This window comes from Heterodontus francisci, chromosome 16 (assembly GCF_036365525.1).
Source record: "Heterodontus francisci isolate sHetFra1 chromosome 16, sHetFra1.hap1, whole genome shotgun sequence".
Taxonomy (NCBI): Eukaryota; Metazoa; Chordata; class Chondrichthyes; order Heterodontiformes; family Heterodontidae; genus Heterodontus; species Heterodontus francisci.
This window is the reverse complement of record NC_090386.1, coordinates 31,356,897-31,381,872: the sequence shown is the minus strand read 5'-3', so window position 1 is coordinate 31,381,872 and position 24,976 is coordinate 31,356,897. Positions and strand designations below refer to the sequence as shown.

General features: G+C 44.0%; 1 protein-coding gene across 3 annotated transcripts in view; it reads right to left on the bottom strand.

Moving 5' to 3' along the window:
• The window catches only part of LOC137378046 (enhancer of filamentation 1-like), a 183,133-nt gene that overhangs the window by 26,121 nt on the left and 132,036 nt on the right, over positions 1-24,976 (bottom strand). For all 3 annotated transcript variants that reach the window (XM_068048101.1, XM_068048100.1, XM_068048098.1), the window contains exons 4-5: positions 18,863-18,991; positions 16,444-17,883 (exon numbers count right to left, since the gene is read on the bottom strand). In XM_068048101.1, coding sequence (XP_067904202.1) covers positions 16,444-17,883; positions 18,863-18,991 — 1,569 coding nt within the window. The remainder of the gene's footprint in view (positions 1-16,443; positions 17,884-18,862; positions 18,992-24,976) is intronic.

The window sequence follows — 24,976 nt, the reverse complement described above, 5'->3', positions numbered from 1 at the left end:
CACACTAGCAGACAGTCCAGTGTTAATATAATCCCCCAGTAGCAGACAGTCCAGTGTTCATATATTCATCCCAGTATCAGACAATCCCGTCTTTAAATATTCCCCCCACTAATAGACAGTCCAGTGTTTAAATATTCCCCCCCCCACCGTATCAGACAACCCAGTGTTTAAATATTCTCCACAGCATCAGACAATCCAGTGTTTAAATATTCCCCACAGTATCAGATAGTCCAGTGTTTAAATATTCTCCACAGTATCAGACAGTCCAGTGTTTAAATATTCCCCACAGTATCAGGCAGTCCAGTGTTTAAATAGTCCCCACAGTATCAGACAGTCCTGTGTTTAAATATTCCCCACAGTATCAGACAGTCCAGTGTTTAAATATTTCCCACAGTATCAGACAATCCAGTGTTTAAATGTGCGCCCCCGTAAGACAGTCCAGTGTTTAAATATCCCCCCCAGTATCAGACAATCCCATGTTTAAATATTCCCCACAGTATCAGACAGTCCAGTGTTTAAATATTCCTCACGCCAACAGACAGTCCAGTGTTTGAATATTCCCCCAGTATCAGATAGTCCAGTGTTTAAATATTCCCCCCAGTATCAGACAGTCCAGTGTTTAAATATTCCCCAGAGTATCAGATAGTCTAGTGTTTAAATATTCCCCCCCCCCCCAGTAAGACAGTCCAGTGTTTAAATATCCCCCCCAGTATCAGACAATCCCATGTTTAAATATTCCCCACAGTATCAGACAGTCCAGTGTTTAAATATTCCTCACGCCAACAGACAGTCCAGTGTTTAAATATTCCCCCCAGTATCAGACAATCCAGTGTTTAAATATTCCCCCCCAGTATCAGACAGTCCAGTGTTTAAATATTCCCCAGAGTATCAGACAGTCCAGTGCTTAAATATTCCCCCAGTATCAGACAGTCCAGTGTTAATATAATCCCCCAGTAGTAGACAGTCCAGTGTTCATATATTCACCCCAGTATCAGACAATCCTCTGTTTAAATATTCCTCACACTGTCAGACAATCCAGTGTTTAAATGTGCCCCCTAGTAACAGACAGTCCTGTGTTTAAATATTCCCCCCCAGATCAGACAGTCCAGTGTTTAAATATTCCCCCCAGTATCAGACAATCCCATGTTTAAATATTCCCCACAGTATCAGACAGTCCAGTGTTTAAATATTCCTCACACCAACAGACAGTCCAGTGTTTGAATATTCCCCCAGTATCAGATAGTCCAATGTTTAAATATTCCCCCAGTATCAGACAGTCCAGTGCTTAAATATTCCCCACAGTATCAGACAGTCCAGTGTTTAAATATTCCTCACACGATCTGACACTCCAGTGTTTAAATACTCCCCACAGTATCAGACACTCCAGTGTTTAAATATTCCTCACACGATCAGACAATCCAGTGTTTAAATATTCCCCACAGTATCAGACAATCCAGTGTTCAAATATTCCCCCCAGTATCAGCCAGTCCAGTGTTTAAATATTCCCCCCAGTATCAGACAATCCCATGTTTAAATATTCCCCACTGTATCAGACACTCCAGTGTTTAAATATTCCTCACACCAACAGACAGTCCAATGTTTGAATATTCCCCCAGTATCAGATAGTCCAGTGTTTAAATATTCCCCCCAGTATCAGACAGTCCAGTGTTTAAATATTCCCCCAGTATCAGACAGTCCAGTGCTTAAATATTCCCCACAGTATCAACAGTCCAGTGTTTAAATATTCCCCACAGTATCAGACAATCCAGTTTTTAAATATTCTCCACAGTATCAGACAGTCCAGTATTTAAATATCCCCCAGTATCAGACAGTCCAGTGTATATATATTCACCCCAGTATCAGACAATCCCGTCTTTAAATATTCCCCCCCAGTAACAGACAGTCCAGTGTTTCAATATTGCTCACACTATCAGACAGTCCAGTGTTTAAATATTCCCCCAGTATCAGACAGTCCAGTGTTTAAATATTCCCCCTCCCGTATCAGACAATCCAGTGTTTAAATATTCTCCACAGTATCAGACTGTCCAGTGTTTAAATATTCCCCCAGTATCAGACAGTCCAGTGTTTAAATATTCCCCCTCCCGTATCAGACAATCCAGTGTTTAAATATTCCCCCAGTATCAGACAGTCCAGTGTTTAAATATTCCCCCTCCCGTATCAGACAATCCAGTGTTTAAATATTCTCCACAGTATCAGACTGTCCAGTGTTTAAATATTCCCCACACTATCAGACAGTCCAGTGTTTAAATATTCCCCACAGTATCAGACAGTCCAGTGTTTGAATATTCCCCACAGTATCAGACAGTCCAGTGTTTAAATATTCCCCCTCCCGTATCAGACAATCCAGTGTTTAAATATTCTCCACAGTATCAAACTGTCCAGTGTTTAAATATTCCCCACACTATCAGACAGTCCAGTGTTTAAATATTCCCCACACTATCAGATAGTCCAGTGTTTAAATATTCCCCACACTATCAGACAATCCAGTGTTTTAATATTCTCCACAGTATCAGACAGTCCAGTGTTTAAATATTCCTCACACTAACAGACAGTCCAGTGTTTAAATATCCCCCAGTATCAGACAGTCCAGTGTATATATATTCACCCCAGTATCAGACAATCCCGTGTTTAAATATTCCCCACAGTATCAGACAGGCAAGTATTTGAATATTCCCCCCACTATCAGACAGTCCGGAATTTAAATATTCCCCCCGTATCAGACAGTCCAGTGTATATATATTCACCTCAGTATCAGACAATCCCGTCTTTAAACATTCCCCAGTATCAGGCAGTCCAGTGTTTAAATTACCCCAGTATCACACAATCCAGAGTTTAAATATTCCGCACAGTATCAGACAGTCCAGTGTTTAAAAATTCTCCACAGTATCAGACAGTCCAATGTTTAAATATTCCTCACACTATCAGATAGTCCAGTGTTTAAATATTCCTCACACTAGCAGACAGTCCAGTGTTAATATAATCCCCCAGTAGCAGACAGTCCAGTGTTCATATATTCACCCCGGTATCAGACAATCCCGTGTTTAAATATTCCCCCCAGTAACACACAGTTCAGTGTTTAAATATTCCCCCCAGTATCAGAAAATCCAGTGTTTAAATATTCCCCCCAGTATCCGACAGTCCAGTGTTTAAATATTACCCACAGTATCAGACGATCCAGTGTTTAATTCTTCTCCACAGTATCAGACAGTACAATGTTTAAATATTCCCCACAATATCAGACAGTCCTGTGTTTAAATATTCCTCCAGTATCAGACAATCCAGTGTTTAACTATTCTCCACAGTATCAGACAGTCCTGTGTTTAACTATTCTCCACAGTATCAGACAGTCCTGTGTTTAACTATTCTCCACAGTATCAGACAGTCCTGTGTTTAAATATTCCTCCAGTATCAGACAGTCCTGTGTTTAACTATTCTCCACAGTATCAGACAGTCCTGTGTTTAACTATTCTCCACAGTATCAGACAGTCCTGTGTTTAAATATTCCTCCAGTATCAGACAATCCAGTGTTTAACTATTCTCCACAGTTTCAGATAGTCCAGTGTTTAAAAATTCGCCACAGTATCAGACAGTCCAGTGTTTAAATATTCCCCCAGTATCAGACAGTCCAATGTTTAAATATTCCCCACAATATCAGACAGTCCTGTGTTTAAATATTCCTCCAGTATCAGACAGTCCAGTGTTTAAATATTCCTCCAGTATCAGACAATCCAGTGTTTAACTATTCTCCACAGTTTCAGATAGTCCAGTGTTTAAAAATTCGCCACAGTATCAGACAGTCCATTGTTTAAATATTCCTCACACTAACAGACAGTCCAGTGTTTAAATATTCCTCACACTGGCAGACAGTCCAGTGTTAATATAATCCCCCAGTAGCAGGCAGTCCAGTGTTTAAATATTCCCCCCAGTATCAGAAAATCCAGTGTTTAAATATTCCCCCCAGTATCAGACTATCCAGTGTTTAAATCTTCTCCACAGTATCAGACAGTCCAGTGTTTATATATTCACCCCACTATCAGATAGTCCAGTGTTAAATATTCCCCATACTATTAGACAGTCCAGTGTTGAAATATTCCTCACACTATCAGACAGTCCAGTGTTTAAATATTCCTCAGACTAACAGACAGTCCAGTGTTTATATATTCATCCCAGTATCAGACAATCCCGTGTTTAAATATTCCCCACAGTATCAGACAGTTCAGTGTTTAAATATTCCTCAGACTAACAGACAGTCCAGTGTTTATATATTCATCCCAGTATCAGACAATCCCGTGTTTAAATATTCCCCACAGTATCAGACATTCCAGTGTTAAATATTCCCCAACGATTAGACTGTCCAGTATTTAAATATTCCCCACAGTATCAGACAGTCCAGTGTTTAAATATTCCTCAGACTAACAGACAGTCCAGTGTTTATATATTCATCCCAGTATCAGACAATCCCGTGTTTAAATATTCCCCACAGTATCAGACATTCCAGTGTTAAATATTCCCCAACGATTAGACTGTCCAGTGTTTAAATACCCCCCAGTATCAGACAGTCCAGTGTTTATATATTCATACCAGTATCAGACAATCCCCTGTTTAAATATTCCCCACAGTATCAGACATTCCAGTGTTTAAATATTCCCCCCCCCCGTATCAGAAAGTCCAGTGTTAAATATTCCCCACACGATTAGACCGTCCAGTGTTTAAATATTCCAATATTCCTCACACTATCCGACAGTCCAGTGTTTAAATATTCCCCACAAAATCTGACAGTCCTGTGTTTAAATATTCCTCCAGTATCAGACAGTCCAGTGTTTAAATTACCCCCAGTATCAGACAATCCCCTGTTTAAATATTCCCCACAGTATCAGACATTCCAGTGTTTAAATATTCCACCCCCCCCCCCCCGTATCAGAAAGTCCAGTGTTAAATATTCCCCACACGATTAGACCGTCCAGTGTTTAAATATTCCAATATTCCTCACACTATCCGACAGTCCAGTGTTTAAATATTCCCCACAGCATCAGACAGTCCGTTGTTTAAATATTCCTCACAGTATCAGACAGTCCAGTCTTGAAATATTTTCCACAGTATCAGACGGTCCAGTGTTTAAATATTTCCCCCAGTATTTGACAGTCCAGTGTTTAAATAGTCCCCACTGTTTCAGACAGTCCAGTGTTTAAATATTCCCCACAGTATCAGACCATCCAGTGTTTAAATATTCCCCCAGTATCAGACAGTCCAGTGTTTAAATCTTCCTCATAGTATCAGACAGTCCAGTGTTTAAATATTTCCCCCAGTATCAGTCTCGTGTTTAAATAGTCCCCACTGTGTCAGGTAGTCCAGTGTTTAAATATTTTCCCCAGTATCAGACAGTCCAGTGTTTAAATATTTCCCCCAGTATTAGGTAGTCCAGTGTGTAAATAGTCCCCACTGTTTCAGACAGACCAGTCTTTAAATACTTCCCACAGTATCAGACTATCCAGTGTTCAAATATTCCCTCAGTATCAGACAGTCCAGTGTTTAAATATTCCCCCAGTATCAGACAATCCAGTGTGAAACTATTCTCCACAGTATCAGACAATCCCGTGTTTAAATATTCCCCACAGTATCAGACAGTCCAGTGTTTAAATATTCACCCCACTATCAGATAGTCGAGTGTTTAAATATTACTCACACTAGCAGACAGTCCAGTGTTTATATAATCCCCCAGTAGCAGACAGTACAGTGTTTAAATATTTCACCCCACTATCAGACAGTCCAATGTTTAAATTTTCCCCACAGTATCAGACAGTCCAGTGTTTAAATATTCCCCCAGTATCAGACAGTCCAGTAATTAACTATTCCCCACAGTATCAGACAGTCCAGTGTTTAAATATTCCCCCAGTATCAGACAGGCCAGTGTTTAAATATTCCTCACACTAGCAGACAGTCCAGTGTTAATATAATCCCCCAGTATCAGACAATCCCGTGTTTAAATATTCTCCACAGTATCAGACAGTCCAGTGTTTAAATATTCCCCCAGTATCAGACAGTCCAGTGTTTATATATTCACCCCAGTATCAGACAATCCCATGTTTAAATATTCCCCACAGTATCAGACAGTCCAGTGTTTAAATATTCCCCCCACTATCAGATAGTCCAGTGTTAAATATTCCCCACACGATTAGACCATCCAGTGTTAAATATTCCTCACACTATCAGACAGTCCAGTGTTTAAGTATTTTCCACAGTATCAGACAGTCCAGTGTTTAAATATTCCCCCCACTATCAGATAGTCCAGTGTTTAAATATTCCTCACACTAGCAGACAGTCCAGTGTTTATATAATCCCCCAGTAGCAGACAGTCCAGTGTTTATATATTCACCCCAGTATCAGACAGTCCAGTGTTTAAATATTCCCCCCACTATCAGATAGTCCAGTGTTTAAATATTCCTCACACTAGTAGACAGTCCAGTGTTTATATATTCACCCCAGTAGCAGACAGTCCAGTGTTTATATATTCACCCCAGTATCAGACAATCCAGTGTTTAAATATTCTCCACAGTATCAGACAGTCCAGTGTTTAAATATTTCCCCAGTATCAGACAGTCCAGTGTTTAAATATTCCTCAGACTAACAGACAGTCCAGTGTTTAAATATTCCAATATTCCTCACACTATCCGACAGTCCAGTGTTTAAATATTCCCCCCAGTAACAGACAGTCCAGTGTTAAAATATTCCCCACCCCCCGTATCAGACAATCCAGTGTTTAAATATTCTCCACAGTATCAGACAGTCCAGTGTTTAAATATACCCCACAGCATCAGACAGTCCAGTGTTTATATAATCCCCCCATAGCAGACAGTCCCGTGTTTATATATTCACCCCAGTATCAGACAATCCCGTATTTAAATATTCCCCCCAGTAACAGACAGTCCAGTGTTTCAATATTCCTCACACTATCCGACAGTCCGTTGTTTAAATATTCCTCACAGTATCAGACAGTCCAGTGTTTAAATAGTCCCCCCAGTATCAGACAGTCCAGTGTTTAAATATTCCCCCCAGTATCAGACAATCCAGTGTTTATATATTCACCCCAGTATTAGACAGTCCAGTGTTGAAATATTTCCCCCAGTATCAGACAGTCCAGTGTTTAAATATTCTCCACAGGATCAGACAGCCCAGTGCTTAAATATTCCTCACAGTATCAGACTGTCCAGTGTTTAAATATTCCCACCGCCCCCCCCCCCCGTATCAGACAATCCAGTGTTTAAATATTCTCCACAGGATCAGACAGTCCAGTGTTCAAATATATCCCACAGTATCAGACAATCACGTGTTTAAATATTCCCCACAGTATCAGACAGTGCAGTGGTTAAATATTCCCCACAGTATCAGACAGTCCAGTGTTTATATAATCCCCCAGTAGCAGACAGTCCAGTGTTTATATATTCACCCCAGTATCAGACAATCCCGTCTTTAAATATTCCCCCCAGTTACAGACAGTCCAGTGTTTAAATATTCTCCACAGTATCAGACGGTCCAGTGTTTAAATATACCCCACAGCATCAGACAGTCCAGTGTTTAAATATTCCTCAGACTAACAGACAGTCCAGTGTTTAAATATTCTAATATTCCTCACACTATCCGACAGTCCAGTGTTTAAATATTCCAATATTCCTCACACTATCAGACAGTCCAGTGTTTAAATATTCCAATATTCCTCACATTATCAGACAGTCCAGTGTTTATATATTCACCCCAGTGTCAGACAATCCCGTGTTTAAATATTCCCCACAGTATCAGACAGTCCAGTGTTTAAATATTCTCCACAGTATCAGACAGTCCAGTGTTTAAATATTCACCCCAGTATCAGACAATCCCATGTTTAAACATTCCCCCAGTATCAGACAGTCCAGTGTTTAAATATTCACCCCAGTATCAGACAGTCCAGTGTTTATATATTCATCCCAGTATCAGACAATCCCCTGTTTAAATATTCCCCACAGTATCAGACATTCCAGTGTTTAAATATTCCACCCCCCCCCCCCCCCCCGTATCAGAAAGTCCAGTGTTAAATATTCCCCACACGATTAGACCGTCCAGTGTTTAAATATTCCAATATTCCTCACACTATCCGACAGTCCGTTGTTTAAATATTCCTCACAGTATCAGACAGTCCAGTCTTGAAATATTTTCCACAGTATCAGACGGTCCAGTGTTTAAATATTTCCCCCAGTATTTGACAGTCCAGTGTTTAAATAGTCCCCACTGTTTCAGACAGTCTAGTGTTTAAATATTCCCCACAGTATCAGACCATCCAGTGTTTAAATATTCCCCCAGTATCAGACAGTCCAGTGTTTAAATCTTCCTCATAGTATCAGACAGTCCTGTGTTTAAATATTCCCCCCAGTATCAAACAGTCCAGTGTTTAAATATTTCCCCCAGTATCAGTCTCGTGTTTAAATAGTCCCCACTGTGTCAGGTAGTCCAGTGTTTAAATATTTTCCCCAGTATCAGACAGTCCAGTGTTTAAATATTTCCCCCAGTATTAGGTAGTCCAGTGTGTAAATAGTCCCCACTGTTTCAGACAGACCAGTCTTTAAATACTTCCCACAGTATCAGACTATCCAGTGTTCAAATATTCCCTCAGTATCAGACAGTCCAGTGTTTAAATATTCCCCCAGTATCAGACAATCCAGTGTGAAACTATTCTCCACAGTATCAGACAATCCCGTGTTTAAATATTCCCCACAGTATCAGACAGTCCAGTGTTTAAATATTCACCCCACTATCAGATAGTCGAGTGTTTAAATATTACTCACACTAGCAGACAGTCCAGTGTTTATATAATCCCCCAGTAGCAGACAGTACAGTGTTTAAATATTTCACCCCACTATCAGACAATCCAATGTTTAAATTTTCCCCACAGTATCAGACAGTCCAGTGTTTAAATATTCCCCCAGTATCAGACAGTCCAGTAATTAACTATTCCCCACAGTATCAGACAGTCCAATGTTTAAATATTCCCCCAGTATCAGACAGGCCAGTGTTTAAATATTCCTCACACTAGCAGACAGTCCAGTGTTAATATAATCCCCCAGTAGCAGACAGTCCAGTGTTCATATATTCACCCCCGTATCAGACAATCCAGTGTTTAAATATTCTCCACAGTACCAGACTGTCCAGTGTTTAAATATACCCCACAGCATCAGACAGCCCAGTGTTTAAATATTCCTCACACTAACAGATAGTCCAGTGTTTAAATATACCCCAGTATCAGACTGTCCAGTGTTTAAATATTCTCCACAGTACCAGACAGTCCAGTGTTTAAATATACCCCACAGCATCAGACAGTCCAGTGTTTATATATTCACCCCAGTATCAGACAATCCCGTGTTTAACTATTCCCCACAGTATCAGACAGTCCAGTGTTTAAATATTCCTCACACTAGCAGACAGTCCAGTGTTTATATATTCACCCCAGTATCAGACAATCCAGTGTTTAAATATTCTCCACAGTATCAGACAGTCCAGTGTTTAAATATTTCCCCAGTATCAGACAGTCCAGTGTTTAAATATTCCTCAGACTAACAGACAGTCCAGTGTTTAAATATTCCAATATTCCTCACACTATCCGACAGTCCAGTGTTTAAATATTCCCCACTGCATCAGACAGTCCAGTGTTTAAATATTTCCCCAGTATCAGACAGTCCAGTGTTTAAATATTCCTCAGACTAACAGACAGTCCAGTGTTTAAATATTCCAATATTCCTCACACTATCCGACAGTCCAGTGTTTAAATATTCCCCCCAGTAACAGACAGTCCAGTGTTAAAATATTCCCCACCCCCCGTATCAGACAATCCAGTGTTTAAATATTCTCCACAGTATCAGACAGTCCAGTGTTTAAATATACCCCACAGCATCAGACAGTCCAGTGTTTATATAATCCCCCCATAGCAGACAGTCCCGTGTTTATATATTCACCCCAGTATCAGACAATCCCGTATTTAAATATTCCCCCCAGTAACAGACAGTCCAGTGTTTAAATATTCCAATATTCCTCACACTATCCGACAGTCCGTTGTTTAAATATTCCTCACAGTATCAGACAGTCCAGTGTTTAAATAGTCCCCCCAGTATCAGACAGTCCAGTGTTTAAATATTCTCCACAGTATCAGACAGTCCAGTGTTTAAATATTCCCCCCAGTATCAGACAGTCCAGTGTTTAAATATTTCCCCCAGTAACAGACAGTCCAGTGTTTAAATATTCCAATATTCCTCACACTATCCGACAGCCCAGTGCTTAATTATTCCTCACAGTATCAGACTGTCCAGTGTTTAAATATTCCCCCCCCCCCCCGTATCAGACAATCCAGTGTTTAAATATTCTCCACAGGATCAGACAGTCCAGTGTTCAAATATATCCCACAGTATCAGACAATCACGTGTTTAAATATTCCCCACAGTATCAGACAGTGCAGTGGTTAAATATTCCCCACAGTATCAGACAGTCCAGTGTTTATATAATCCCCCAGTAGCAGACAGTCCAGTGTTTATATATTCACCCCAGTATCAGACAATCCCGTCTTTAAATATTCCCCCCAGTTACAGACAGTCCAGTGTTTAAATATTCTCCACAGTATCAGACGGTCCAGTGTTTAAATATACCCCACAGCATCAGACAGTCCAGTGTTTAAATATTCCTCAGACTAACAGACAGTCCAGTGTTTAAATATTCTAATATTCCTCACACTATCCGACAGGCCAGTGTTTAAATATTCCCCACAGCATCAGACAGTCCGTTGTTTAAATATTCCTCAAAGTATCAGACAGTCCAGTGTTTAAATATTCCTCACACGAACAGACAGTCCAGTGTTTAAATATTCACCCCAGTGTCAGACAATCCCGTCTTTAAATATTACCCCCAGTAACAGACAGTCGAGTGTTTAAATATTGCTCACACTAGCAGACAGTCCAGTGTTTATATATTGCCCCAGTATCAGACAGTCCAGTGTTTAAATATTCCCCCACTATCAGACAGTCCAGTGTTTAAATATTCCCCCAGTATCAGACAATCCAGTGTTTAATTAGTCGCCCAGTATCAGACAGACCAGTGTTCAAATATTCCCCCAGTTTCAGACAGTCCAGTGTTTTAATACACCCCCAGTATCAGACAGTCCAGTGTTTAACTATTCCTCACACTATCAGACAGTCCAATTTTTAAATTTTCCCCACAGCATCAGACAGTCCCATGTTTAAATATTGCTCACAGTATCAGATAGTCCAGTGTTTAAATATTCCCCCAGTATCATACAGTCCAGTGTTTAAATATATCCCACAGTATCAGACAGTCCAGTGTATAAATATTCCTCACACTAGCAGACAGTCCAGTGTTAATATAATCCCCCAGTAGCAGACAGTCCAGTGTTCATATATTCACCCCAGTATCAGACAATCCCGTGTTTAAATATTCCCCCCAGTAACAGACAGTCCAGTGTGAAAATCTTCCCCACCCCCCTCCAGTATCACACAGTCCAATGTTTAAATATTCCTCCAGTATCAGACAGTCCAGTGTTTAAATATCCCCCAGTATCAGACAGTCCAGTGTTTAAATATTCCCCACAATATCAGACAGTCCTGTGTTTAAATATTCCTCCAGTATCAGACAATCCAGTGTTTAAATATTCACCACAGTATTGGACAGTCCAGTGTTTAAATATTCACCCCACTATCAGATAGTCCAGTGTTTAAATATTCCTCACACTAGCAGACAGTCCAGTGTTTATATCATCCCCCAGTAGCAGACAGTACAGTGTTTAAATATTCCCCACAGTATCAGACAGTCCAGTGTTTAAATATTCTACACAGTATCAGACAGTCCAGTGTTTCAATATTCCCCCAGTATCAGACAGTCCAGTGTTTCAATATTCCCCCAGTATCAGACAGTCCAGTGTTTAAATATATCCCCCAGTATCAGACAGTCTAGTGTTTAAATAGTCCCCACTGTATCAGACAGTCCAGTGTTTAAATATTTTCCCCAGTATCAGACAGTCTAGTGTTTAAATAGTCCCCACTGTATCAGACAGTCCATTGTTTAAATATTTCCCCCAGTATTAGACAGTCCAGTGTTTAAATAGTCCCCACTGTTTCAGACAGTCCAGTGTTTAAATATTTCCCCCAGTATCAGACAGTCCAGTGTTTAAATATTTCCCACACTATCAGACAGTCTAGTGTTTAAATAGTCCCCACTCTATCAGACAGTCCAGTGTTTAAATATTTCCCACACTATCAGACAGTCCAGTGTTTAAATAGTCCCCACTGTTTCAGACAGTCCAGTGTTTAAATATTTCCCACACTATCAGACAGTCCAGTGTTTAAATAGTCCCCACTGTTTCAGACAGTCCAGTGTTTAAATATTTCCCCCAGTATCAGACAGTCCAGTGTTTAAATATTTCCCACACTATCAGACAGTCTAGTGTTTAAATAGTCCCCACTCTATCAGACAGTCCAGTGTTTAAATATTTCCCACACTATCAGACAGTCCAGTGTTTAAATAGTCCCCACTGTTTCAGACAGTCCAGTGTTTAAATATTTCCCCCAGTATCAGACAGTCCAGTGTTTAAATATTTCCCCCAGTATTAGACAGTCCAGTGTTTAAATATTTCCCCCAGTATCAGACAGTCCAGTGTTTACATATTCCCACACCATACATTTCGAAACTGGGGTTTTCAGACCTTACGGAGTGAGCAAAGGGATCCCAGTGAGGCTCGCTTTTCATATCTTCCCCAACTTTGCTAACATAATATTTCAGGTATGTGTACTAATAAATTCTGCAATGGAGCACTGTGCTCCTTCGGATAGCTAACACTGTCTTTTGAAATTTGGTACAGAGGCCTCCTGGGATTGTATTAATGTCTAAAATGAGCTTCTGGGAGTGTGTGGGTCCATCAGGGAGAACTTGTGAATGGGTTAATAGCAAAGCAAGACCCTAGGAGTGGGTTAGTGTTTAAAAGGAATCGTGATGAATGCGATATTAATAAAAGGCTGTCCCTAGGAGTGTGTCAATATTTGAAGAGAACCCCTGGTGTGATAGACCGGAAATTTAAGCCGCCTCAGCCAATCGTATGGTGGTGTGGGGGCAGTGTAAAATTGAGCGGCAGGCTCCGGAGGCCTACCCGCCCCGATTCCGCCTCCGGACAAGTTTACGGAGGTCAGGCGGGGGATGGGGGGGGCAGGGTGGTGTGAAGCGGCCCTTCCGCCCGAGGCCAATCAAGACCCTTAAGTAGCCACTTAACGGCCACATAAGAGCCCTCGCCCGCCTCCATGGGTATTTTACCCGTGCCAAGTGGGTGTGCTGGGGACGTGAAAGGCCTCCCAGCGATAGCTGCCGGTCTTTCCACGAGCCGGGGGTGGGGGGGGGGGCATGGCAGTCAGGCACAGGGTGCCCGATTGAGGTCCGCCCCCTCCTTCCAACCCACCTCCGTGACCCAAGACACTCCCCTCTCCCCGAGCGACCCCTCCAGCCTCGCCAGGGAAGAACCGATCTCCCTGGTGAGGCACGCCCCTACTTTCATTCCCGCCAGGCCCCCTGGCAACAGCTGGGCTGCAGTCCCAGCAGTGGCCACTGCTCCCTGTGGCGCTGCTGGGACTAAGAGCTGCCGGCCCGCTGATTGGCCGGCAGCACACTGAGGCGGGACTTCCACCCACTTGAGGGAGGGACAATTAAAGCCTGAAGATCCGTAAAATACTTCTCAGTTTGGCTCCCATCCATCCACTGTAAAATTCCGGCCAAAGAGTCAATATGGCACAGAAGGAGGCCATTCGGCCCATCAAGTCCATGCGAGATTTTTGTCGAACAATCCAATCAGTCCCGTTGGCCGGCTCTATCCCTGTAGCCCTCTAAGTTTATTTCCCTCGTGCCCATGCAATTTCCTTTTGAAATCATTCATCGTCTCCACTTCCACCAACCTAGTAGTGTGTTCGAGGTAATTTCCACTCACTGTGTATAAAAGTTCTTCCTCACATCCCCCCTGCATCTCTTTAACAAAACCTTAAATCAGTGTCCCCTATTCCTTGTACCATCAGCTAATGGGAACAGCTTTTCCTCGTCTACTCTTTCTAAACCTCTCATAATCTTGTACACCTCTATCAAATCTCCCCTCAATCTCCTTTGCTCCAGGGAGAACAACCCCAGCTTCTCCAACCTCACCTTGTAACTAAAATCCTTCAACTCTGGAACCATTCTGGTAAATCTCCTCTACACCCTGTCAAGGACCCTTACATACTTCCTGAAGTGTGATTACCAGAACTGGAAAAGGTACTCGAGTAGTGGCCTAACCAGAACTTTATACAGGTCATAAAGGAAGATATCAATATTTAAAGGGGCCCCCAGGAATGTGTCAATATTTAAAGCAGACCCTGGGAGTGTGTCAATATTTAAAGGAGACCCTGTGGTTGTGTCAGTATTTAAAGGGGACCCTGGGGTTGTGTCACTATTTAAAGGGGACGCCTGAGAGTGTGTCAATATTGAAATGGGAACCCTGGGAGTATGTCAATTTTTAAAGGGGACCCTGGGTTTGTGTCAGTATTTAAAGGGGTCCCACGTGGTTGTGTCAATACTTAAAGGGGAACCCTGGGAGTATGTCAATTTTTAAAGGGGACCCTAGGCTTGTGTCAATATTTAAAGGGAACCCATATGGTTGTGTCAATACTTAAAGGGGATCCTGGGGTTGTGCCAATATTTAATGGGGATCCCTGGGAGTGTGTCAATATTTAAAGGGGACCCATGTGGTTGTGTCAATACTTAAAGGGGATCCTGGGGTTGTGCCAATATTTAATGGGGATCCCTGGGCTTGTGTCAGTATTTAAAGGGGACCCACGTGGTTGTGCCAATATTTAAAGGGGATCCCTTGGGTGTGTCAGTATTGAAAAGGGATCCGTGGGGGTTCATATTTAAAGGGGACTCCTGGGGTTGTGACAATATTTAAAGGGAACCCTGGGGTTGTGTCAATATTTATACTGGATTCCTGGTGTTGTGTCAATATTTAAAGAGGACCCTGGGGTTGTGTAAATATTTAAAGGGGTCCCTGGGTTTGTGTCAATATTTAAAGGGGGTCCCTGGGAGTGTGTCAATATTTAAAGGGGACCCCTGGGAGTGTGTCAATATTTAAAGGGGATCTCTGGGTGTCTTTCAATATTGAAAGGGGTCCCTGGGGTTGTGTCAATATTTAAAGGAGACCATAGTGGTTGTGTCAATATTTCAAGGGGATCCCTGGGGGGGTGTGTCAATATTAGGAACATAGGAAGATAGGAACAGGAGTAGGCCATTTAGCCCCTCGAACCTGTCCCGCCATTCAATGAGATCATGGCTGATCCGCGGCCTAACTCCATATACCTGCCTTTGGCCCATATCCCTTAATATCTTTGCTTAACAAAAATCTATCTCAGATTTAAAATTAACAACTGTTCTAGCTTCACCTGTTGTTTGTGGGAGAGAGTTCCAAACCTCTACCACCCTTTGCGTGAAGAAGTGCTTCCTAACATCTCTCCTGAACGGTCTGGTCCTAATTTTTAGACTATGCCCCCTAGTTTTAGAATCTCCAACCAGTGGAAATAGTTTTTCTTTATCAAGCCTGTCTTTTCCTGTTAATATCTTGAAGACTTCGATCAGATCACCCCTTAACCTTCTAAATTTTAGCAAAAACAGGCCTAATTTGTGCAATCTCTCCTCGTAACTTAACCCCTGTAGTCCAGGTATAATTCTTGTAAACCTATGTTGCACTCCCTCTAAGGCCAATATATCCTTCCTAAGATGTGGTGCCCAGAACTGCTCACAGTCCTCCAAGTGGGGTCTAACCAGAGTTTTGTACAGCTACAGCATAACCTCTGTGTCTTTATACTCCAATCCTCCAGATATAAAGGTGAGCATTCCATTAGTCTTTTTGATTATTTTCTGCACTTGCTTACGGCATTTTAAAGATCTATGCACCTGAACCCCCAAGTCTCTTTGGACATCCACTGTACTTAACCTCTTCCCATTTAGAAAGTACCCTGCTCTATCCTTTTTTTGGTCCAAAATGGATAACCTCACACTTGCCCCCATTGAAATCCATCTGCCACAGTTTTGCCCACTCACCTAGTCTGTCAATATCTCTTTGCAATATTTAAAGAGGACACTGGGGTTGTGTCAATATTTAAAGGGGACCCCTGGGAGTGTGTCAATATTTAAAGGGGATCCCTGGGAGTTGGGTCAATATTTAAAGTAGACTGCTGGGAGTATGTGATGATTCTGTCAACAGAAATTGTGTGGGTGGACGACATATATGCCCTACACCAGCAGATGGCGCGAGCAACACAGTAGGTACTGTTGGTCCAGGACTGACTTCAATCCTCTATCCGTGATTGTGGTATCTCCTGTTAATATACTAACCTGTAGCTGGACATAATCGCAATCCTCTATGTGATTTGGCTTGGCAGTTAGCAGGTGGCGTGGCTTTAAATTGTGTTCTCTCCTTGGAGGTGTGGGCAATGGGGCTTTTTGTTTAATAATGATCCCATTGGGCTTTCTCTGCAGACGAGGATGAGTGTCATTGATGGTTGGTTGTTTGTTCAGTGTTGAAGGGGTTTGCTGCTGACGCTGCCCTTCCTGCCTCTGAGCCTGGTTGAAGAGAAGTTTTGCATTTGCAATTATTATGGATTCAAGCCGTTTAACATCATCTGGGATGGTCCGGGTTACCATGACGAAACGATCGAGGTCGTCAGGGATTGCTTGGGGTTTGCTCACCACTAGGACACTGAGAGACCAGCTGCAGTCACTCAATGCTTGGCTGGTCTCCACCATGATGTGATATGAGTCCTCCAGAATTTGTAATTGCTTGTACAGCCGGTTCTGGAGATTGCTGTCTGTCAGGCGTGTGGCATTGACCTTTACCCCCCGTACAAAGTCCATAAAAGTGCCTAGGCATTTCATGACGTTGTCTGCTGCAGAGTGGATCTCAGTCAGGTGCTCCTCCAGATGGTCCTGGAGCCTCCACTTACTGCTGACAAAGGCCATTATGCTGGCCACTGAGCTGGTTACCTGCTGCTGTAGCTGCATCAACCTCCCAGTGGCCAATTCCACATCCAGTGTTATTTCCTGGGCAGACTCAGGCACAGCAGGGACTGGAGGCTTGCCTGATGTAGTGGGTGCATCACTCTTGCTGCCCTCTGCTGTGGAACTGTCAGCCCTCTCTTGAGTAGTTTGAACATCTCTGGAGACCTGCGGGGGAACATCATACAGGGGCTCGCCCAGATTTCTGGCGTTGGCTGTGTCTTTGAACCCAGCTGGCGGAAAGGTCCTTGGGAGATCGTAAATGTTTTGCTGCATTTGGCACAGCCAATCCTGATTGGGCTTGGGAACGTTCACGGGAATGTCGTAAATTTCCGAAAATTTCGACAGACGATTACCTTGGTTTGAGGCGGCATGTTCGCGTGACGGGGGAATGTCGTAAAGTGACTGGTTGAAGGATGAGCCATTCTTCGAGGGTGGTATGTCATATACAGGTTGGCTTGCGTTGGCGGTGTGCAGTCTGCTCGGCAGTGTGCCATAAGGCAGATTCGAGCCCCCGGCCCCACCTTTGGTGGGAGGAATGTCGTAAAGGGCTTCTCTTGAGAAGGCAGCTTCGTCCCTTGATGCTGGCACATCATATAGCCCTTGTTTTAAAACTCTGTACCCATCCTGTTGGTCCCAGCTGAGCTTGCGCGGAGGTGGCAGAGTGCAGTATGGCCCAATCGATACTCTCAGAGGCTCCCTTCCATATGACGGGGGGATATCATAGGTGTCGTCTCTCTTAGGCCCATCTCTGCACACACTTGGAGGGACATCATACACCTAGAAAACCAACCACACACACATTGTTAGAAGTGTTCTCCATGATTGAGCTGTTCCAACTGGTAATTGACCAAGTCGTACAGGCCAGGATCAGGCCCCCATCCTCCCCGGCTTGTGCTGAGTTAACCAATCTCTCTTAGAGTAGGGGCACTGTAATTAGCTTCAGTCCTCCCAGCCTAGAGACAGGCCAAACCACCCAGCAGTCCTCACTTCTGGTCACTATCGAGTGACTCCAGCTGCAAGGCTCTCTTATACTTACGTCAGTTCAGGACTGAAACCAATTTAATTATGATACACCTCATGAGGGAATACCCTGCTGGCATTCACTATTGCCCACATGAGGTGCCAGTGAGGGCAGCCAGTGCTTCTGGACCTGCACTCGAGCAACAACACTAACTGTGTTTCTCACTCCACAGATGCTGCCAGATCTGCTGAGTATTTCCAGCATTTTCTGTTTGTTTTTCAGATTTCCAGCAGCCGCAGCATCTTGCTTTTGTACTAAGTAAGTAATGACTTGCCTCAGTTGGTAGTGTTGTGCCTGTGAGTCGGAAGGTTCTGGACTCAAATCCCACTACCGAGATTTGAACCCAGAATCTAGGACGATGCTTCACTGCAGTACTGAGGAAGTGCTGCACTGTCAGAGGTGTTTTTTGGGTGAGACCTTAAACCAAGGCCCTGTCTACCCTCTCAAGTGGGCATAAAAGACCCCTGGCTACTATACAAAGAAGAGCAGGGGTCTTGCAATGTCCTGGCCAACATCACTAAAACTGATTGTCAGCTGATTATCACAACCCTGCCTGTGGGATCTTGCTGTGCTATTTTTGGTTGGAAGCCGCTTTGGGACATCCTGAAGTCATGAAAGGTATTATATCAATGCAAGTTCTTTATTCCTTTACATAAGTAATCCAAGTGAGGCACTTTGGGCACTTTCTGAAAGACATGATCAGATGCAATATAAATACAAGCCTTTTCTTTTTACCTGCTGCTGGGTTGTAACTCTTGGCCTCTCGAAACTCAATGGAAAGTCATACTGCTGCTGGATTAGACTCTTCTCAGCTTCTGTTTGGAACATAGAATATTTCCTTGCTATTCTAGGACTGCCACTCATCTAGTGGAAAAAAATATTTGAAAAGTGCTGTAATTTGACAACAGTTACTGCAAAACCTACGTGGTGAAAACAGGCCTTTCACATTTAATATAGTCGAAAGTTTAGACAGCGGAAATGAAAATTGTGTTCTTTGAGCCTGGAAGATGAGTGTTAGCTGGGCATTCAACAGGTGGGAGGATTATAGGGAGGAACAAGCAAATCACTGCTGAACCCTTTCCCAGGGTCTATAACATACATTTCCAGCAGGGAGCACTGTATAGTAACCAGGAGACTGAAGCATCCTGAAGCTTAATTGTGGCACTTCGCCCACTTGAGAAATAATCTTGGACCTTACGAGTCTGACTGACTTAATTTCATGATGATTTTTTGAAATATACGTTTTCTTTCAGAATGCTGCCCAGGTGATATATGCTGAGTATCCCTAATTGTCCTGCATAGGTGATGGGCCTCTTGAAACAGGGCAGTCGTTGTGCTGATGGTGCTAGGTAGAGGACCCCTGAATGTTGCCATATATTGATGGGGCTGTCTATGCAACCGAGTAACTTGTTTGGCCACTTCAGAGGTCATGTAGTGTGGGCTAGATTCAGGTATAAGCCCAACTGGGTAGGAGTAGTAAGTTTCCTGAAGGACATTAGTAAACTATAGTGTTGCCAAATCTGGTTGGACATACTCCTGGATATCTGGTAACGTTACATCTGGTCACAGGATGCTTGCCGACAGTTTGCAAATGTTATTGCATTTACCTTATAACAATTGAGGTCATCCAAAATTCTGCTGCCCGTATCTTTACTCGCACCTGTCACTCCTGTGCTCGCTGACCTACGTTGGCTCCCAGTCAAGCAATGGCTTGATTTTAAAATTCTCATCTTTGTTTTCAAATCCCTCCACAGCCTCACCCCTCCCTATCTCTGCAATCTCCTCCAGCCTCACAACTCTCTGAAATCTCTGCGCTCATCTAATTCTGGCCTCTTCAGCACCCCCAATTTTAATCGCTCCACCATTGATGGCTGCGCCTTCAGCTATACGAACATACGAATTAGGCGCAGAAGTAGGCCATTCGGCCCCTCGAGCCTATTCTACCATTCAGTAATCTCATGGCTGATCTATTTGTGTCTCGAATTCCACACTTACATCTACCCCTGATAACCTTTGATTCACTAGCCTAACAAGAATCTATCTACCTCTGCCTTAAAAATATTCAATGACCTCACCTCCACCACCTTCTGAGGCAGAGAGTTCCAAAATTGCACAAACCTCTGAGAAAAAAAAATTCTCCTCCTCTCTGTCCCAAAAAGACAGCCCCTAATTTTCAAACAGTGCCCCCTAGTTCTGGACTCACTCACAAGAGGAAACATCCCCTACACATCCACCTTGTCAAGACCGTTCAGGATCTTATAAACTTCAATCAAGTCTCCCCTCACTCTTCTAAACTCCAATGAAAATAAGCCCAGTCTGTCCAACCTTTCCTCGTAAGACAACCCACTCATTGCAGGTATCAATCTGGTAAACCTCCTCTGAACCACCTCCAATGCATTTACATCCTTCCTTAAATAAGGAGACCAAAACTGCACACAGTATTCGAGATGTGTAACTGAAACATAACCTCCCTACTTTTATTTTCAATTCCTCTTGTAATAAAGGATAGCATTCCATTAGCCTTCTTTATTACTTGCTGTACCTGCATTCTAGCTTTTTGTGACTCATGGACTCTAACACCTAGATCCATCTGCACTTTGGAATTCTGCAGTCGTTCTCTGTTTAAGTCAGCAATTCCCTCCCTAAACCTCTCTGCCTCCCTACCTCCTTCAAGACACCTCTTTGACCAAACCTTTGGGCATCTGACTAGTATCACCTTATGTGGCTCAGCGTCTAATTTTGTTTTATAATGCTCCTGTGAAGCGCCTAGCAAGGTTTTATTATGTTAAGGGTACTATGTAAATACATGTTGTTATTGGGTGTCGTGTTGTTGAATCTTTGCCCACCGTCAGCCTAAGGAAAGATTTTTGCTCATTGACAGAGTCAGACTGCACATGGAGTAATTTCCAGAGAGCCGCCATGAATGATCCCACTACCCTTGACAGGGAGAGAAATGAGGCCTGTTAAAAATGGCATTGACTCGGGAAACAGACCAACCCTGTATAATACAGGGAGATTCTAACTCCAGTTCCAGGGTAAATAGCAGTGGGTTATAGGATTACTACTAGTTGCAGATAGGATATTGGGGTGTTACATCTATCACTACCATTTACATATATTCCATAATGAGTTATTGTTTTACTGTTGGTTATACAGGCAGTTATCAGTCCACAGGAGCTGTGTTTTAAAAGTAAGTACTTACTGTTTTACTTACTGTTTTCCTTGTCTTTGGCGCCGGAGGAACCGGAAGCTGGTCGGCAGCGAGGATTCCTGGGTAGGTATTTTCCTTAAAGGTGCGGAGCTCCGTGGACTCGGCCTCATTTCCCGGCGGAGCAGCAGGAGAAGGTAGCGACTCTTCGGTGGGTGAGTGAAGGCATCAGGAGCTGTGTTTTAAAAGTAAGTACTTACTGTTTTACTTACTGTTTTCCTTGTCTTTGGCGCCGGAGGAACCGGAAGCTGGTCGGCAGCGAGGATTCCTGGGTAGGTATTTTCCTTAAAGGTGCGGAGCTCCGTGGACTCGGCCTCATTTCCCGGCGGAGCAGCAGGAGAAGGTAGCGACTCTTCGGTGGGTGAGTGAAGGCATCAGGAGCTGTGTTTTAAAAGTAAGTACTTACTGTTTTACTTACTGTTTTCCTTGTCTTTGGCGCCGGAGGAACCGGAAGCTGGTCGGCAGCGAGGATTCCTGGGTAGGTATTTTCCTTAAAGGTGCGGAGCTCCGTGGACTCGGCCTCATTTCCCGGCGGAGCAGCAGGAGAAGGTAGCGACTCTTCGGTGGGTGAGTGAAGGCATCAGGAGCTGTGTTTTAAAAGTAAGTACTTACTGTTTTACTTACTGTTTTCCTTGTCTTTGGCGCCGGAGGAACCGGAAGCTGGTCGGCAGCGAGGATTCCTGGGTAGGTATTTTCCTTAAAGGTGCGGAGCTCCGTGGACTCGGCCTCATTTCCCGGCGGAGCAGCAGGAGAAGGTAGCGACTCTTCGGTGGGTGAGTGAAGGCATCAGGAGCTGTGTTTTAAAAGTAAGTACTTACTGTTTTACTTACTGTTTTCCTTGTCTTTGGCGCCGGAGGAACCGGAAGCTGGTCGGCAGCGAGGATTCCTGGGTAGGTATTTTCCTTAAAGGTGCGGAGCTCCGTGGACTCGGCCTCATTTCCCGGCGGAGCAGCAGGAGAAGGTAGCGACTCTTCGGTGGGTGAGTGAAGGCATCAGGAGCTGTGTTTTAAAAGTAAGTACTTACTGTTTTACTTACTGTTTTCCTTGTCTTTGGCGCCGGAGGAACCGGAAGCTGGTCGGCAGCGAGGATTCCTGGGTAGGTATTTTCCTTAAAGGTGCGGAGCTCCGTGGACTCGGCCTCATTTCCCGGCGGAGCAGCAGGAGAAGGTAGCGACTCTTCGGTGGGTGAGTGAAGGCATCAGGAGCTGTGTTTTAAAAGTAAGTACTTACTGTTTTACTTACTGTTTTCCTTGTCTTTGGCGCCGGAGGAACCGGAAGCTGGTCGGCAGCGAGGATTCCTGGGTAGGTATTTTCCTTAAAGGTGCGGAGCTGAGTAAACCCGAGCCACTACACATGTAGTGTCTCCCACCCATCCTCCTCCTCTAACCTAATAATAAGACCCTTTTTACCCTCCTCCTCTAACCAAAAAGGACTGAGCAGGTAAGCTATTTACTGTTTTTGTTAATATCTAGAGTTGTACTTAACTAAGGGGTAATTGAATAAAAGAAATGGCAGCCAGTGTAGTGTATTGCTCCTCCTGCAGAATGTTCGAGGTGGGGGAAACCTCCGGTGGCCCTGCCGACTTCACCTGCTGGAAGTGCATCCGTCTCCAGCTCCTATCAGACCGTGTTAGGGAATTGGAGCTGGAGCTGGATGAACTGAGGATCATTCGGGAAGCTGAGGGGTTGATAGATAGAAGCTACACGGAGGTCGTTACTCCACAAATCAAAGGCAGCTGGGTAACAGTTAGAGGTGGGAAGAGGTCAGTGCAGGGATCTCCTGTGGTCGTTCCCCTCAACAACAAGTATACAGTTTTAGATACTGTTGGGGGGGACGGCCTATCGGGGGCAGGCTGCAGTGACCGGGCCTCTGGCACGGGGTCCTGCACTGTGGCTCAGAAGGGAAGGAGAGAGAATGGGAGAGCACTAGTCATCGGGGACTCGATGGTGAGGAGTACGGACAGGCGGTTCTGTGGGCGCAGGCGAGACGCACGGATGGTTTGTTGCCTCCCTGGTGCCAGGGTCCGTGATGTTTGTGATCGCGTCTTCAGGATCCTTAAAGGGGAGGGGGAGCAGCCAGAGGTCGTGGTGCACATTGGCACCAACGACGTAGGAAGGAAGGGTGGCACAGATGTTAGAAGTGAGTTTAGGGAGTTAGGCTGGAAGCTGAAAGCTCGGACGGACAGAGTTGTTATCTCTGGTTTGTTGCCGGCGCCACGTGATAGTGAGGCTAGGAATAGGGAGAGAGCACAGCTGAACACGTGGCTGCAGGAATGGTGTAGGAGGGAGGGCTTCCAGTTCTTGGATAATTGGACTGCATTCTGGGGAAGATGGGACCTGTTCAAACAGGACGGGCTGCATCTGAACCAGAGGGGCACCAATATCCTGGGAGGGAGGTTTGCTAGTACTGTTCGGGAGGGTTTAAACTAGTTTGGGAGGGGGATGGGAACCGGACTTGTAATCCAGGGACCAGTGGGTCCACTCAGAAAGACAAAGAGTGTAGTGAGGTATTGGGGAAGGTAGCACTGTCACAGAGGACAGATGGGCACGGAGAAGGGTTAAAGTGCGTATACTTCAACGCAAGAAGCATCAGGAATAAGGTGAGTGAATTGAAGGCGTGGATGGGCACTTGGGACTACGATGTTGTGGCCATCACTGAAACGTGGATAGGTGAGGGGGAGGAATGGTTTTTGGAGGTACCTGGTTATAGATGTTTTCATAAGATTAGGAATGGTGGTAAAAGAGGTGGGGGGGTGGCATTGTTAGTTAGAAATAGTGTAACAACTGCTGAAAGAATTTTCGAGGAGGATCTGCCGACTGAGGCACTGTGGGTTGAGGTCAGGAACAGGAAAGGAGCAGTCACCTTGATGGGAGTTTTCTATAGGCCCCCCAATAGCAGCAGGGAGGTGGAAGAGCAGATTGGGAAACAGATTTTGGAAAGGAGCAGAAGTCACAGGGTAGTAATTATGGGGGATTTCAACTTCCCAAATATTGATTGGCAACTCTTTAGATCGAATAGTTTGGATGGGGTAGTGTTTGTGCAGTATGTCCAGGAAGCTTTTCTGACTCAGTATGTAGACTGCCCGACCAGAGGGGAGGCAATATTGGATTTGGTACTAGGTAATGAACCAGGGCAAGTGATAGAGCTGTTGGTGGGCGAGCACTTTGGAGATAGTGATCACAATTCTGTAGCATTCACTGTGGTAATGGAGAGGGATAGGTATGTGCAACAGGGCAAGGTTTACAATTGGGGGAAGGGTAGATATGATGCTGTCAGGCAGGAACTGAGGAGCATAAGTTGGGAGCATATGCTGGCAGGGAAGGGCACGGTCGAAATGTGGAACTTTTTCAAGGAGCAGATAGTAGGGGCCATTGATAAGCATGTCCCTGTCAGACAGGGAAGGGATGGTCATGTGAGGGAACCGTGGTTGACAAGAGAGGTTGAGAGTCTTGTTAGGAAGAAGAAGGATGCGTATATAAAGTTGAGGAAAAAGGGCACAGGCATAGCTCTGGAGGGATACAAGATGGCCAGGAAGGATCTGAAGAAAGGGATTAGGAGAGCTAAGAGAGGGCATGAAAAATGCATGGCGGGTAGGATAAAAGAAAACCCCAAGGCCTTTTACGCGTATGTCAGAAATATGA